Here is a 17,028-nt window from a genome sequence, read left to right as displayed (position 1 = left end):
TTTTCTTGCTAACAAATCAAATCCTTTATTGAGCATGTCTCCCCTCAGTGTGTAGTAATGCTTTTTTCCTAAATCTAGTCTGAGATTAACAATGTCAATACCAGCTTTCTTTGGTTAGTGTTAGCATGTTATATTTTTTGCCATTATTTTACTTTTAATCTTTCTGTATCCTTATATTTCAGATGTTATAGGGACATACTGTTGGATTTTCCTTTTCAACCAGTCTGGCAGTCTGTATTAGGCTGTTTCTTGCATTGCTATCAAGAAACACCTGAGACTGGGTAATTTATAAAGAAAAGAGGTTTAACGGGCCCGTAGTTCTGCAGGCTGTATAGGAAGTGTGGTGTGGGCATCTGCTTGGCTTCTGGGGAGGCCTCAGGAAGCTTGCAATCATGGCAGAAGGCGAAGCGGGAGCAGGCATGTCACATGGCCAAAGCAGGGATGGGGAAGGTGCCACACACTTTAAACAACCAGGTCTTAGGAGAGCTCACTCACTACCGCAGGATAACGCCAAGCCATGAGGGATCCACCGCTATGACCCAAACACCACCTCCCACCTGGCCTCACCTCCAACACTGGGGATTACATCTCAACATAAGATTTGGAGGGGCCTCCAACTATATCACAGTCTACTTACACTTAATGGAATCGCCAGCATGGGGGTTTGAATCTGCCCACTTTATTTGCTTTTTATTTGTTTCACCCAGACTTTGTTCTTTTTCTTTTGGCATTCTTTGAGATCGTTTAAGAGTTTTATATGATTCCAATTTTCTCCTCTGTTGATTTGGTAATTATATATATTTATATTATTTTAATAATTACCCAAATAATTATAATCTGTCTCTTGGCTTACTGATGTTTAGTAAAAATTATTTGTTTTCTTTTAAATGTCTTATTTGGCATTCCAAGGATCACAAAATACTCAATTTACTCTGTACTTAAAAAGCTTGTCTTGTTTTATGTTTTATTTCTATATTTAACCCAATAAGACATGATGATGATTTATAAATAACCAGTATTTCTGATCTTTCATATGAGATTAGTTTTCTTCTTAAAGAATATCCGTACTTTTTTTTTTTTTTTTTTTTGGTAAGGGACTGCTGATAATGAATTTTGTTTGTTGTCTCTCTAAAATGTCTTTATCTCCCTGTTATTCTTGATGTGTATTCTTGCTTGCTATAGAATTGTTAGGAGCAGCTTTTAGCACTTTGAATGTATTTTTTCATGTCATTTCATTTTAAAAGTTGGCTGTCAGTCTTTTGTTATTTTTCTCTTTGGTTTTTATCCATCTTACTGTGATGTGCTTGGGTAGCTTTTGTTTTACCCTACAGTTTAGAGGAAAAATCGTTGAAATAATTTGAGGCTAAGGGAGATGATATCTTCCAGACTGGATTTATATCTGCTTCTGACAGGGAGCAAGGAACACTAGCAATTGCAGATCCCTTTCATTCATTTATTGGAATTGAGCTGATTGGAGCTGAGCCTCATCCTTATGAGAACCAGTTGGATGTTGGTTTACCTTTACTGCTGGGGTGTATCCCTTTGTGGTCTCGTCCCAAAGCATGGATGTTTTACTGTGGTATCTTTCTCTCCCTCAATACACACACACCTCCTAACCCCCCAATGCCAGTCATTCATTGGCAGACTCAGTTTTTATACCTGCACTCCCACAAGAACAACTTTGCTTCGCCTTTTCTTGAAGCAGCAGATACGCTTAAGGAACAGCATCCCCAGTGTTGGGCTTACCTCTCTGGGTTACTTTCTTCTCTTAGATTTTGGCCCCATAAATTTACACTGCTTTTTAAGCTTGCTAGTGCTTTCAAAGATAAGTTTTTGAATATGCTATTCAGTTCTAATCGTTCTTAGCAAGAGGTTGGTTTGCTTTACCTAGTCTGCTGTTACTGGAGGCAGAAGTCTTAACATGTATTTTTTGTTGTTGTTGTTAAAAGTTTATGTTTCTTAACTGTTGGGCCCATTTCAGTTTTTTACTCATGGTTCCTATTTATGTCTTGCTTATAAGTAATTCTAACAGTTGAATGAAATTACCAAGAATTGTACTTGCGATCACAATGACTCAGTGGCTTTTCAATCTCAATATCTTAAGTTTTTGGTTTTAAATTATTATCTAATTCAATTTTACCATGTCTTTCATTCCTGATGATTTTTAAAAAACAAATGATAATCAATTTTGTAAATAATCTGGTACTATATAATTAAAGTTGATAGCAACTGTCTTTTTCATTAGGATATTTAACTGGTATGCCCTTAATTTTTTTCTTGCCATTAGATCCTACATCTTGCTTATAAAGATCAAACTAATACAGTAGCCTTCTCTTTTCCACAGTTTTGCCTTCTTCAGTTTTAGTTACCCATGGTCAACTGAGGTGCAAAAATATTCAGTGGAAAGTTCCAGAAATAGTTCATAAGTTTTAAATTATATGTCATTCTTAGTAGCATGATGAAATCTTCCCACCAATTTGCTCCATCCTGGTAGGATATGAGTCTTTCTTTTGTCCAGCTTCTCCACCCGTCTTCACTTGTTGCCCGTTAGTCACTTAGTAGTGTTTGGTGATCAGATCCACTCTAGTGATATTGCAGTGCTTGTGTTAAAGTTACTCTTATTTTGTAATGGCCCCAAAGTGCAAGAGTAGTGTTGCCTGCAATTTGGATACACCAAAGAGGAACTATCCTTCCTTCAAGTGAAAAGATGAAGGTTCTCGACTTGATAAGGAAAGAAAAAATAATGCTGAAGTTTCTGAGGTCTGTGGTAAGAATGATCTTCTTTATGTGTAATTACAAAGAAGGACAGAGAAATTCATGCTTTGCACTCCAAACTTCAAACGTTCCAGCCACAGTGAGTGATAAGTGCTTAGTTAAGATGGAAAAGGCAGTACATTTGTGGGTGGAAGACAGGAACAGAAACATGCTCTGATTTATGGCAGTTGGATTTGGTACTATCTGAGGTTTCAGGTATCCACTTGGAGGTCTTGAAACGCATCTCCCAATGATAATGGGGGACTAATGAATGTTCATGAAACTGGGGTGAATTTATCTGATGTTTAATTTTCTCACTTCTAGGACACTTTCTTCATGAGCAACAAACCCCAAAGATACAAAGACAAGCTACCAGATAGTGGTGATTCTGTGCTTAGGATCAGCACCATTGCTTCAGCCATTGCAGAGGCATCAGTTAATACTGATCCTTCCCAACTTGCTGCTATGATCAAGGCACTTTCAAATAAAACCAGAGACAAGACTTTTCAGGAAGATGAGAAACAAAAGGACTACTCTCATGTGCATCATTTCTTACCTAATGATTTAGAAAAAAGTAATGGATCCAATGCGTTTGATATGGAGAAATACCTTAAAAAAACAGAAGTTAGTAGATATGAAAGTACATTGGAAAACTTTTCAAGGGCTGGTATGTCTGATACTTGGGATTTATCTTTGCCCAAAGAACAAACTACTCAAGACATTCATCCAGTGGACTTAAGTGCTACTAGTGTAAGTGTGAGGGTACCAGAAGAAAACACAGCAGCTATTGTTTATGTTGAAAATGGAGAGAGTGAGAATCAAGAGTCATTTAGAACCACAAACTCTTCAAATTCAGTTACAAATAGAGAGAATAGCAGTGCAGTAGTTGATGTGAAGACATGCTCCATTGCCAACAAATTACAAGATGTTGGTAACAATAAAAAAGCTACCTCAATTTCCGCTCCATCTGATAGTTATTCATCAGTGAGGAACCTCAGAATAACATCCCTTTGTCTGTTAAAAGAGTGTGAAGAAATACGAGATAATAGAGAAAATCAGAGGCAAAATGAGTGTGTCAGTGAAATAAGCAACAATGAGAAGCATGTGACTTTTGAAAACCATTGCATAGTCTCACCTAAAAATAGTGGTAAGTGTCTGAGTCGTTGGTCACATTCATAAAATTACAAAGTTTATTTTCTCTTCTCACTGAAAAATACCCCTTTCTGATAGATTTGAAAAATACCTCTCCTGAGCATGGTGGACGTGGCTCAGAGGATGAGCAGGAGAGCTTCAGACCTTCCACATCACCACTGAGTCATTCTTCTCCTAGTGAAATTTCTGGAACAAGTTCATCAGGGTAAGTGTGTACCTTCTTTTTTAAAAAATAAAAATATGTGTTCAGTATAGGAACTTGGAAAAAAAATGTGTAAAGAAGAAAAACTACTCATCTATGCATTCATCTCTCAAAGGTAACTCTTGTAAGCTGTGAATTTCTTTCTAGTTATTTTTCTGTGCAAATTTTTGTATACTGCTTTTTTTTTTACTCTTTATAACAATTATTCTCTGAATTTAAAAGAAAACTAGTAATGTTACAGACTGTATAATGGATGTGTCATGGTTCATTTGATACTTCCGGTGAATACTTTGTATCTTAACTGCTTTGCTATATAAATGATATTGGGATGAATAACTTTGTTCATAAAATTTTAATTTTATGAGTGTCTTTTGTGGCTTTATAAAAGATCTTTAATATGTTTATTGAAAGAGTCTAATAAATGGAAAAACTTGCCTAACCAGCAAAATTATCAAAAATGTTAAACGTAGTTTTGATTTGTTTCAAAATATTGGATTTCAAAGATACCTATTAACTATTTACCAAACTGCCATTAAAGTTTTTCATGTTCATCTGAAGCAGCATGGTGTGGTTCCGCTAGTGCTAAATGTCAATGGAGAGCTTAGTTCTTTCTATGACTCCTTATGGATGCCTCAGTTTGAAACACTTTCATATACATATACACAGTCACTTCTTATTTAATAGTTAATTGCTTTTTTTTTGTTTCTTTTTTTTTTAGACGGAGTCTTGCTCTGTGGGCCAGGCTGGAGTGCAGTGGTGTGATCTTGGCTCACTACAACCTCTGCCTCCTGGGTTCCAGCGATTCTCCTGCCTCGGTCTCCCGAGTAGCTGGAACCACAGGCACGTGCCACCACGCCTGGCTAATTTTTGTATTTTTAGTAGAGATGGGGTTTCACCATGTTGGCCAGGCTGGTCTTGAACTCCTGACCTCAGGTAATCCAACTGCCTTGGCCTCCCAAAGTGCTGGGATTACAGGCATGAGCCACTGCGCTTGGCCTGCATATTTTAACAGATGTATTATTAGTCATCCAGCCCAAAGCAAATTTGAAGATCATCTGGCTGTGACATGGTGTAGTATGTTTACAATCTTTGGCTTACACGTTCTTCCTTATGTTTCTCATAGGTATTGCTTTACTGTCCCTATGGAAGATTAGAGGGATATCTGAGACTAGCCTGGTTCTTTTTGCCTTTGAATTGACTTGATGTTTTTGCCAAAATTCTTTATTTTTCAAGTCTAATAATTGCATTAGGGTATATCTCTGTTTGATTCTTCATTGTTACTTTGCTCTGTCATACAGTATGCCCTTTCGATATGTCTCCCCTTTTATTTTGCCTGTGTTCTTGCAGTTCACTTTTCATTATTTGAGGTAATTTCACCTAAAAGCATTTGTTCTTGTTAACCGAAGGAGTCAAACTAATACAACACATCATCCAGTGACTCAGAACATTTTCCGTGCTATATCATGCTGTGTGTATGTGTTTGTGTGTGTGTGCGTGCGTGTGTGCGGGAGTGCATGTGGATACAGAAACCCATGTAGGTGCGTGTCATGTGGGAGCTAAAGAAGGCCTGAAGCAATTTGGTTAGTAATACTTTGTTGCCGTTGGTTAGAAACTTACTAACTGGTATTTTGACAATACCATCATGATTTGGGACTTTTTATTTATTTTTTATTTTTTTGAGACAGAGTCTCTCTCTGTCACCCAGGCTGGAGTGCAGTGGCGCAATCTCGGCTCACTGCAAGTGCCGTCTCCCAGGTTCACGCCATTCTCCTGCCTCATCCTCCCGAGTAGCTGGGACTACAGGCGCCTGCCACCATGCCTGGCTAATTTTTTGTATTTTTAGTAGAGACGGGGTTTCACCATGTTAAACGGGTTGGTCTCGATCTCCTGACCTCGTGATCCAAAGTGCTGGGATTACAGGCGTGAGTGAACGCACCCAGCCAATTTGGGACTTTTTAAAAGTTCAGAATTCAAATTTGAATTTTCTGTGTACATCCATTGCCTAGCTGAGTATTCTGAACTTTGTTCAAAAAAGAAAGATGGTGGAATCCAGTGAAGTGAAGGGCTGAATTCAAGCTAACCGGCAGAGCGTAGGTGTGGAGACTGTTTCCAAATGTGGCTTGACAGTTACTTCCTATCCCCTGTGCTCTTTTGCACTGTGACTTTGCCGCTTCCCGTCAAGAGGTGCAGTCCGTTTCCTGCTCCTTGCATCTCGGCTGGCAGCCCTGTGAAAGGTGCTAATGAACAGAATAATGAGGAAGTAACCCTGATGTGTGTGCAGATAGATGTGAGACTCACTACTTGTTGCTTTCTGATCTTTTCATTTTACGTTGTGTAGCAGGGACATCTTTCTGAATCAAGGCTAGAACAGCATGCTTTTGAATGGCTGCATAGTGTTGTATTGCATGTTTGTGCTCTAATTTCTGTAGCTCAGTTTCTCCTGTCTGATTTAAGCTTTCCCACTTTTTGTCCACAGTGATGTGGACATGTCCTTTTTGTGAAGTCTTTATATTTATCATTAATTTTTTTTCTCAGGATAAATTCCTAAATGTAGAATATCTGAGTCAAGAGGACTTTGATATGTACTGCTTAATTGCTTAACCAAAAGTTGTACCACTTGATAGTCCCACAGTGGTGTGTGACTGTTCCCATTTCTTTGCACTTATCTGCATGATTTTTTTTTTCCTCTTTGCTCGTTGAGGGTTGGAATTCTTCTTTTCATTTCTCTATATCAGATACTTAGCAGATTTTTATAGAATGAATAGCTAATTGCTAATAATGAATTGCTGTGTGTCTTTATATGGTATTTATTAATGAAAATGCCATAACACATTTTACACTAGCTTAACAGATGCTTCATTCAATGGGAATATTCTTTACAATTTTAGATAATTAAGTGTAAACATTGAATTTGTGGTTGAGTCATTTGCAAGATTGTAGGCACATAGGAATGGTTTTTTGCTAATGTAGATAGTTGAAGGACTGGAGAACTCCAGGTGTGAGCTACTCTTCTCTTTCAGGTGTGCGTTAGAGTCCTTTGGTTCAGCAGCTCAGCAGCAGCAGCCTCCCTGTGAGCAGGAGTCGTCTCCCTTGGTGTGCTCGCCTGCTGGGGTGAGCAGGCTGACGTATGTGTCTGAACCAGAGAGCTCCTATCCTACCACAGCCACAGATGATGCCCTGGAGGACCGCAAGGTGGGCAGCCACTTGGATTATGTATTACTAAGGCTTTCAACTCTTAAAAATGTTAACAGATGTTTGATTCAGACTGCAGTTCAAGCCTATATAACTTCAGTGTTGCTCTTTTATCTTTAAAATGATTTTTGTATTTGTGTGCACATATTAAATACCTACTCATGCTGGTAGGCACAGAGGTACAAACATTTTAGGATCTGCCCTTGAAGAGAGCTCCGTCTTGTGAGGCACACTGTGTAATGAAGTGCATCATGCTGTGCGCGTACTATGGGGACTCAGAAGGTGGTGGTTGGAAGTCTGACTGCCTTTGCTTCAGCAAAGGTTTCTGCAGGAATAAATACACTGAAGCCACACTGTGCAGGACTGCTAGGAGTTAGGCAGCGGGGAAGCAGAGTTAACACATGGGGAGGTGGAGAGCTGTAAGATACAAACTGCATCTGGGCACTCCAGGAAGTTTAGAACGGCCACAGTGAATCATGTCAATGGGGAGAAGTGGATGAGGCTAGAAGAGGGGGGACCAAACCAGGAAGGGTGCTGGGTTTAAAATATGGGAGTTTGAAGGCTTTTTAGCAGGTCACTGTCATGATCTGTTTTGATTTTGTTTTGTTTTTGTATTTTTTAGAGACGATCTTGCTCTGTCACCTAGGCTGGAGTATGGTGGCACGATCACAGCTCACTACAGCCTGGGACCCCTGGTTTCAAGGGATCCTCCTGCCTCAGCCTCCCAAGTAACTGGGACTACAGGTGTGCACTACCACACCTGGCTAATTTTTAATTTTTTTTGTAGAGACAGCTTCTTGCCATGTTGCTCAGGCTGGTCTTGTACTCCTGGGCTCAGGTGTTCCTTCTGCCTCGGCCTCTCAAGTAGCTGGGACTACAGGTGCCTACCACCACATCTGGCTAATTAAAACAAATTTTTTTTAGAGATGGGGTCTTGCTATGTTGCCAGAGCTGGTCTTGAGCTCCTGGCCTCAAGCGATCTTCCTGCCTTGGCCTCCCAAAGTGGTGGGATTACGGGCATGAGCCACCAAGCCCAGGCTGATTTGATGTTTTAAAAGCTCACTCCAACAGCAATGAGGAAGGAGGGACCAGTAGGAGCAAAATTAAAATCGGAGATTTGACATGAGGCCACTGTAGTGGTTCCGGCAAGAGACAGTGCACGCTTGGGCCAAGACAGTGGCAGTGGGAATAGAATAGAAGATCACAGAGATTTATGTGGGAGAAGCTAGAATTACCTGTTTTCACGTGTGGACGTTGTGGATGTGACAGTGTTCAGTTTTTTGATGAGCTAACTATGACTGCTGTGGGTATGCTGCATAGTCTTCCTCCACCAAGCTACTGAAGAGTTACTGAATACACAGCATAGTGTTAGAGCATTACACCCCTTTCTTTGAAAGCTGTCTTTTTCATGTTGTTGTTAGATACTGAGTCTGCATGTTCTTAGCGTAGTGGTTGAGAGCTGGGTTATGGTGTCAGATAACTTATCTTCTGCTGCCTCCTCAGACAGATTACTAAACCTTCCTCAACCTGTTTCTTCATCTGTAAGGAGGAATAGTATGTGAGGGCAGTGCTTGTCACCTAGTAAGTCACCACTGGATACATATTATTTGTTATTATTAATTGGCAAATAATATAGTCTTTGTTTCTTAGTGTCTTTATTTCTGAAGCTTTGGCCAGGAGAAATTTATAAACCAAGTACCAAAGCAATCAGTGAAGGTTACGTCTGTCTAGTCTAAATTTCAGCTGGTCCATCCTGCAGAGCTGCAGATATCACTCCTCAGATTATGCATTATGTACAAATAAATAAGTGTGGACATTTACCAGGACTGTTAACTTCATGCTTCATAGAGCTGCACAAGTTTAGAAATGGGAGAGGGCTTAGAACACATAAAAGTTAACATCTTTGGCCGGGCGTGGTGGCTCAGACCTGTAATCCCAGCACTTTGGGAGGCTGAGACAGGCGGATCACCTGAGGTCAGGAGTTTAAGACCAGCCTGGCCAACATGGTGAAACCCCGTCTCTACTAAAAATACAAAAAATTAGCTGGGCATGGTAGCGGGCACCTGTAATCCCAGCTACTCGGGAGGTTGAGGCAGGAAAATGGGTTGAACCCGGGAGGCGAAGGTTGCAGTGAGCCAAGATTGCGCCATTGCACTCCAACCTGGGCAACAAGAGCGAGACTCTGTCTCAAAAAAAAGTTAACATCTTTGAATCTTCAAGCCCAGGCAGTAGCTTGGACAGATGGTGGGGTGGGGCCCTGCCAGCCTGCTGAGCCGCCGCCTGACCTCAAAGTCGTTACCATTTCAAGCTTGCTCAGCCCCAACTCCTTCGTTACTAATTTATTTAGATTTTTATTGTAAAGTTTACAGAAATCCCTTAAATCTTCAAAAAGTTATTAGACTCTGGTCCTCTATCTGTGCAAAATTTTCAGATATTCTTAATGTATACCTCCTATTTATTTTCCTCATAGTATAATTCTTTTTACAAAACAACAAATTTTCTAATGTAAGTCTGCATTTCACAGCTGCAAGACTACTATTTTTGTGTAAGCCAATTTTTTTTCAAAGAGACACCTCATGCACATCTCTTTGTTACTTGAGCTTTTACCAGCATGTTTCAATTTGTTATATTAAGTTTATCTATGGATTATTAAAAAGAAATTTTGTTGCACTCAGAGTGATATCACCAGCGAGTTGAGTACCACAATTATTCAAGGCAGTCCAGCCGCATTGGAGGAACAGGCTATGGAAAAATTGAGAGAAAAAGTTCCATTTCAGAATAGAGGAAAAGGAACATTATCATCTATTATCCAGAATAACTCTGATACAAGAAAAGCAACTGAAACTACTTCTCTGAGTAGCAAGCCTGAATATGTAAAACCTGACTTTAGATGGAGTAAAGATCCTTCCTCCAAAAGTGGAAATCTGTTGGAAACCAATGAGGTAGGTTTGACATCAAACCCTGAGGAATTGGACCCAATCAGGCTGGCTCTCCTGGGCAAGTCAGGTCTGAGCTGTCAGGTGGGGTCAGCCACATCACGCCCTGTGTCCTGCCGGGAGCCTATAGATGAAGATCAAAGAATAATTCCTAAAGATAAGTCAACTGCTGGCTGTGAGTTCAGTGGCCAGGTTTCTCATCAGACCACCTCTGAAAACCAGTGTACTCCTATTCCCAGCAGCACAGTTCACAGCTCTGTGGCTGACATGCAGAACATGCCTGCTGCTGCGCACGCACTCTTGACACAACCCTCTCTCAGCGCTGCTCCCTTTGCTCAGCGGTATTTGGGAACACTCCCTTCAGCTGGAAGCACCACCTTGCCTCAGTGCCATGCTAGCAGTGCCACAGTCTGTGGCTTCTCAGGAGGCCTTCCCTATCCAGCTGTTGCAGGAGAGCCTGTGCAGAACTCTGTGGCTGTGGGAATTTGTCTAGGATCAAATATCGGCTCTGGATGGATGGGTACCTCTTCCCTCTGTAACCCATATTCTAATACCTTAAATCAGAACCTGCTAAGCACAACAAAACCTTTTCCTGTGCCGTCTGTTGGTACAAACTGTGGAATTGAACCGTGGGATTCAGGAATGACATCAGGATTGGGTAAGATGCTTTTTCTCTGTTATTATTGCTTGCTATTATTTTCTCAAATGATACCACAAAGCTAGTTTGTTTCAAGGAGTTACTGGTTAGCATTAATTCCTTGTAAGTTTTGTGCTTCTTCCTAAACTGAGAACACCGTATATTTCTGTGCAAGCGTCCCTAAAGTTGGCTTAGAAAAATGCTGCACTTATGCAGGTGACAGGCTGCCTGTGGCTCGTCTTCCTTATCTCTCTTTTGCTCTGCCATTCCAGTTTTGTGATTATTTCTCCTAGGAAATGTCCAGTTTAGAGTTGAATCCCAGAATGAGTGAGTGCCTCCACCTTGTGAGTCTCTGGGTGGCTGCTGTGGTGGAGAGGCAGCACTCTCGGGTGCATTTCTGGGGCAGCTTCTCTCTGGGAGCTGTGCTTTTACTGACATGGTGCACAAGGCCACTGGGATGCTGTCTTCTCTGCCCTCCGGAGCAACTGCATGAGGATGTTAGAAGATAGGTGGTAGTATTAAAATCTGATACGTGTCCACATCTGGAAAGTTAGAGCCTCTGGAGTTTTTTTTTTTTTTTTTTTAAGGATAAGCAATGAATTATAATTTATGAGAGAAAAGGAGATTACTTACAGGCAGTAACCTCAAAGAATTGATTAGCTGTAATTGTGAGTTTGATCCAATTTTAATTTTTCTTTTCCTGGGCTGGATGGAAGCAGGAAAAAATTGTTGGCGGGCCTCTGAGGCTCATGCAACATCAAGGACTCCTTCATCTGGAGCACTTTGACTCTAGCTCTGTGTAAACAGGCCATCTTATAAACTCATTGCCATTTAACAGATTTTGCTTATAATCAGGGGTTTGCTGTAACTTGCATTTTTGACTTTGTCTTATTCTCACCCAGGGAGTGTCCGAGTGCCCGAGGAGTTGAAGCTTCCTCATGCTTGCTGTGTCGGGATCGCTTCCCAGACCCTCCTCAGTGTGCTCAATCCAACTGACCGCTGGCTGCAAGTCAGCATCGGGGTCCTCAGCATTAGTGTTAATGGTGAAAAGGTAGCTTTCTAAGTCTTTCTCATTTAACCTAACAGTTGCATTGTGATTAGGTGCTTGATTTCCCCCATCTCTAGTGCTAGGTTCTCCCTTCACGCCTTTATTAGTGCACACAGTCATTGCCATGGTATCTTTCTCTCAGACCCCTTTTGTTGTAGTGCTTATAGAGTAAAGTGAAACAGAGTTTTGCATTTTCCATCATTTACTGTTATTTATATTTTATTGTTATTTATTTGTAAAATCCTATAAATTTGCTTTTAGTGCTATTATTTAAATCATCAAAAGTTCTGAGTTTCTTGTTGCTACTTGTCAGCTTTGTTAAAGGTGATTGAATATAAGTAACCATGACTTATAAAAAAAAAAAAGCAGTTACTCTTGGAGCTTATGCCTTCATTTGACAAGGGAAGTCTTTTTGATTAATTTATCTGATGATTTTCTTACATGAGCTTTTGAAATACCTGGAAATGCAATTTTAATATGAACTTTTAAGACAGATGTCTCTTACATGATCAATTACAGTTGCTATAATTCTAGACTCTAAATCTTCTCTCCTGGTTACAGTGACCATTTGAACATTGGCGAGTGGGGAGGGGGGATATATGGTCAGCAGCTGTTTTGAAATGTCCCAGTTTTACGACTGTTATTGTGAATCAGCACTGGTGGATGCTTCCCTCGTGCCTCTTAGTGGCCATCGTTTGCCTGGTAAAATAAGATCGCCTCCCCGCACGCCTTCTTGGCATTTCCCCTCTACTTCCAGTCCTCAGGTTAGATGAAAAGTAGGTGATTGAAGGAGAGGATTGAGGGTGGAAGGTGGGCTGTGAAGACTTTTTAGGGGCATCCTGGAGTCTGTGAATGAAGCAGTGTTGTCTATGGAAGTGGGGAGTAGAAAAGAAGATCCCCATTGACAGTGAGGAGGGAGGGTGGCTGGAGTTGTCACTGCAGTCGAGGCGGAGTCAGGGCTGTGGGACCTCAGCGGTTAGCCTGACTCTTCTTTCCCCCAGCCCCTGCCCACCGCTGTGTTGTGTGTCCTAGAGAGACTTACAGGGCTGTGAAAGAGTGACCCTTGTCAGTGTCTTTTTTAAGACAAGTGAGTATACAGGTCAATGTGCTTGCTTGGAGATGGACTGGGGAGACAGCCTTGGTGCAGCAAGAACATTCAACTCACGAAGCATTTGACTCGTACTTTAGAGACCATAAATGACAAAGTTTTGACATTTTTGAAGAGATAATAAATGTATTAATTTGGCAGTTTGAGTGATTGGGAAAAGGAATCTTAAACTAGGTGATTCTACTTGATTTTCAGTGTGAAGCCATTAATAACGAACTTTGTGGCTCTTTTTTGAAGGTGGATCTTTCAACATATCGTTGTTTAGTTTTCAAGAATAAAGCCATCATAAGACCTCATGCCACAGAAGAGATAAAAGTGCTTTTTATACCATCCAGTCCTGGGGTTTTCAGATGCACATTCAGTGTTGCTTCTTGGCCATGTTCGACAGATGCTGAGACCATCGTACAGGCAGAAGCTTTGGCCAGCACCGTCACTCTCACTGCCATTGCCGAGAGTCCTGTTATCGAGGTATCTGTTTGTAGATGAATCTTTGTCATACCTGGCATTTTAAAGAAGACTGTTTAACCTTAGAAGTAAAATTTGGGAAAAAGAAATTTGTGGGCAAAGGTGCCACAAAATTAGTTTCAAGCTGAACTTTGGTTCTTAATATCTTTTTATTTCAAAATTTAAAATTATTTTTAGTTTTACAGAAACACAAGTATACTTGCTTAGATATCTATAAAGCAGAGTATAAGGTTAAACACTATTTTCCAACTGATTTCCATTGTATTATTAGATGTGCACTTAGCAGCATGCCAGTGGTTCATATTCTTTTTATATTTCTGTACCTGGAGATTATTTGCCAGCTAGAAAAGTTTCACTTCTCTAGTCACCTATTTTCTGGAAGCCAAAGAAATTAGGTCTGGCCAAGTTGGGATAATAAGTGGTCATTGGATTATATGCTCATTTAGGATGATGACTCTCAACCGTGGCTGCACATTGGAGTAACACTGGGGGCTTTTAAATGTACCCCAATACCTGAGTCCCACTTAGACTGACTAAATCAGAGCGAGGGAGGGTGTGGCTGCCTCTCGGTAACTTTCAAGTCTTCCCAGATGATTACAAATGATAGCCTTAGTTAACAACCACTGCTTTACAAGAGCTATCTCCTCTTAGTTGATAGTGAAATCAGAACTAACATATTGAAAAAAATTAAGGAATGTGAGAGGGAGAGATGGGAGGGTGCAGAACAGAGGAAAAGCAGAACAGGTCTTGATACAGTCCTGAGTCGCTTAACAATAGGGATATGCCCTGAGAAATGTGTCCTTAGGCAATTTTGTCATTGTGTGAATATCATGGAGTGTACTTACACAAACCTAGATGGCACAGCCTTCTGCACACCTAGACCTTATGGGATAGTCCATTGTTCCTAGGCTATGTACCATTGTTCCCATACAGCTTGTTACTGTACTTAATACTGTAGGGCAGTTGTAACACCATGATAAGTGTTTCTATAGCTAAACATAGAAAAGGTACAGAAAAAATACATTATAAAAGATTTAAAAAATGGTACATTTTATAGGGCACTTACCAGAGGACTCGAAGTTGCTCTCTGTGAGTCAGTGGTAAAGGCCTAGGACATTACTGTACACTCTTGTAGACATTATAAACACTGTACATTTAGGCTATACCAAATTCATAAAAGAAATTATACTATGATGTTATGATGGCTATGGTATCACAAGGTGTTAGGAATTTTCCATCTCCATTATTATCTTATGGGATCATTGTCCTGTATACGGTCCATCATTGACCAAAACATCATTATGTAGCATGTGACTTTAATTAAAAATTAGTTGATTTCAGCTGGGCACTGGCACACACCTGTAATCCCAGCACTTTGAGAGGTCATGGTGGGTGGATTGCTTGAGCCCAGGAGTTCGAGACCAGCCTGGACAACATAGTGAGACCCTGTCTCTACACAAAATTTTAAAAAATCAGCTGGGTGTGGTGGTGCATGCTTGTGATCCCAACTACGCAAGAAGCTAAGGTGAGAGGATCACTTGAGCTCAGGAGTTTGAGGCTATAGTGAGCTATGATCACATCACTGCACTCCAGCCTGGGCAACAGAGCGAGACCCAGTCTTAAAAGGAAAAAAAAAATGAACTAATTTCCTAATATGTGAACTGAACTTAACATATTTAGCTAACCACACTTAACAGATGTTACTGATATCCTCCTAAAGTTAATTAGCTGTTTCAGGCCAGGTGCGGTGGCTCATGCCTGTAATCCCAGCACTTTGGGAGGCCGAGGCGGGCAGATCACCTGAGGTCAGGAGTTAGAGACCAGCCTGGCCAACATGGCAAAACCCTGTCTCTAGTAAAAATATAAAAATTAGCCAGGTGTGGTGGCGGGCGCCTGTAATCCCAGCTACTCAGGTGGCTGAGGCAGAAGAATTGCTTGAACCTGAGAGGCGGAGGTTACAGTGAGCTGAAGTCATGCTATTGCACTCCAGCCTGGACAACAGAGCAAGACTCTGCCTCCAAAAAAATAAAGTTAGTTTTTTCATTCCACAAAGCTGTAACTGTGACTTGCGGTTTAGAGGTAGGTGTTGCGGATGAGATACAGGGCAGCCACTCTGGGAGATGGGTGAGAATCACCAGTGTTTTCCCCACAGTACACATTCTCCAGGGGAATGCTTAGTAACCTAGCTCAACGACTTTATTTTCTAGGGCATGGAGGAGGAATTCGATTGGAAATGTTTTTTATAAAGTTTTTTTCCCATGTTTTCATGTTCCTGTGTTCTTATGTTGATATTTGCACGTATTATAAACTTTTAGTGATCTTTTTCTTTTTGGCTAAGTGCCATTTTATATACTTCTCAGTCAGCTCTGCTCTGCTTGCTTTTCTTTAGGTCAAGGTTTTTTTTGGCATTAACACTACTGCCATTTTGGGCTAGAAGATTTTTTGAGGGTGGGGAAGGCTATCTTGTGCAGTGTAGGATGTTTAGCAGCGGCCCTGGCCTCTACCCACTGGATGTCGGTAATACCCCTTTCCCCACTGTGATAACCAGTAACGTTTCCAAACATGGTCAAGCCACCCCGGTAGGAACCACTGAGAACTGGTGTTGTTAACCTCCTGCATTTAAATACATTTCACTATAGCAGACTGTTGAGCCTGCCTTTAAGCAGCTTACCTTTCTGTAGCAGACATGATAAATCGCATTTATGCAATATTTGGCATTGCTGTGTGCCGAGCGGCTCACATATATCAGTGGTGTTTGGTAGTAGAAGGCAGTGGTTCCTTGCTGGTGTGCTCATTGGAATCACCTGATGGACTTCAAAAACTACTGATGTCTGTGTCTGAGCTTTGAGTCCAACAAACAGACAAGTTTGGGAACCACTGGTGTAGGGAATAGTTCAGTGTTAAGCCAGTTAAAAGCTGCCTTCTTGGAGGAGTGGAACTAGAGGAATTAGGCCCTGATGGTTCAGTAGGATTTGACTAGGGAACAACACTCACTATGAGAGAGCATTCAGGAATTTTATATAGAGGCCACATGCATAGAAACTGTTAGATTACTTTCTCAACGTGATAAAGGGTCTCCCAGGTACATAATGCAAATGTTACAGTTTAAAGTATACGCACCTTTATTTTGGCTAGATATTGCCAGTTTGCTCTCTAACTTACATTCCTAGAAGAAATGTGTACAGGTTCCTGTTATTGCTAACATTTGGTACTGTTAGATTTTTTTTTTTAATCATTCTGGAGTGGTATGGAATTTTTTTTTTAATTTAAAATTTTTCTTTTATTTAAAAAATTGTTTGTGGGTACCTAAATAGGTGTATATATTTATGAGGTACATGAGATGTTTTGTTTCAGACATGCAGTGTGAAATAAGTGCATCATGGAGAATAGGTTATCCCCTCAAGCATTTATCCTTTGAGTTACAAATAATCCAGTTACATACTTTAAGTTATTTTAAAATGTACAATTATTATTGGCTATAGTCATACTATTGTGCTTTCAAATAGTAGGTCTTAATTCATTCTTTCTATTTGT

The 17,028-nt window shown here is 40.6% G+C and overlaps 1 protein-coding gene across 11 annotated transcripts in view; it reads left to right on the top strand.

The window, feature by feature from the left end:
• CEP192 (centrosomal protein 192) overlaps positions 1-17,028 on the top strand; it is a 130,149-nt gene that overhangs the window by 54,354 nt on the left and 58,767 nt on the right. For 10 of the 11 annotated variants that reach the window (XR_008495390.2, XM_063653346.1, XM_054460249.2 and 7 more), the window contains 6 exons: positions 3,079-3,901; positions 3,985-4,111; positions 7,129-7,300; positions 9,976-10,894; positions 11,776-11,924; positions 13,267-13,497. Coding sequence is in view for 10 of the 11 variants with exons in the window: in XM_063653346.1 (XP_063509416.1) it covers positions 3,079-3,901; positions 3,985-4,111; positions 7,129-7,300; positions 9,976-10,894; positions 11,776-11,924; positions 13,267-13,497 (2,421 nt within the window). In the remaining variant the exon portion in view is untranslated. The remainder of the gene's footprint in view (positions 1-3,078; positions 3,902-3,984; positions 4,112-7,128; positions 7,301-9,975; positions 10,895-11,775; positions 11,925-13,266; positions 13,498-17,028) is intronic. The other variant, XM_063653348.1, reaches the window with a different exon arrangement.

Source organism: Pongo pygmaeus, chromosome 17, assembly GCF_028885625.2.
Source record: "Pongo pygmaeus isolate AG05252 chromosome 17, NHGRI_mPonPyg2-v2.0_pri, whole genome shotgun sequence".
NCBI lineage: Eukaryota > Metazoa > Chordata > Mammalia > Primates > Hominidae > Pongo > Pongo pygmaeus.
This window is presented reverse-complemented; position numbering and strand designations above follow the sequence as displayed.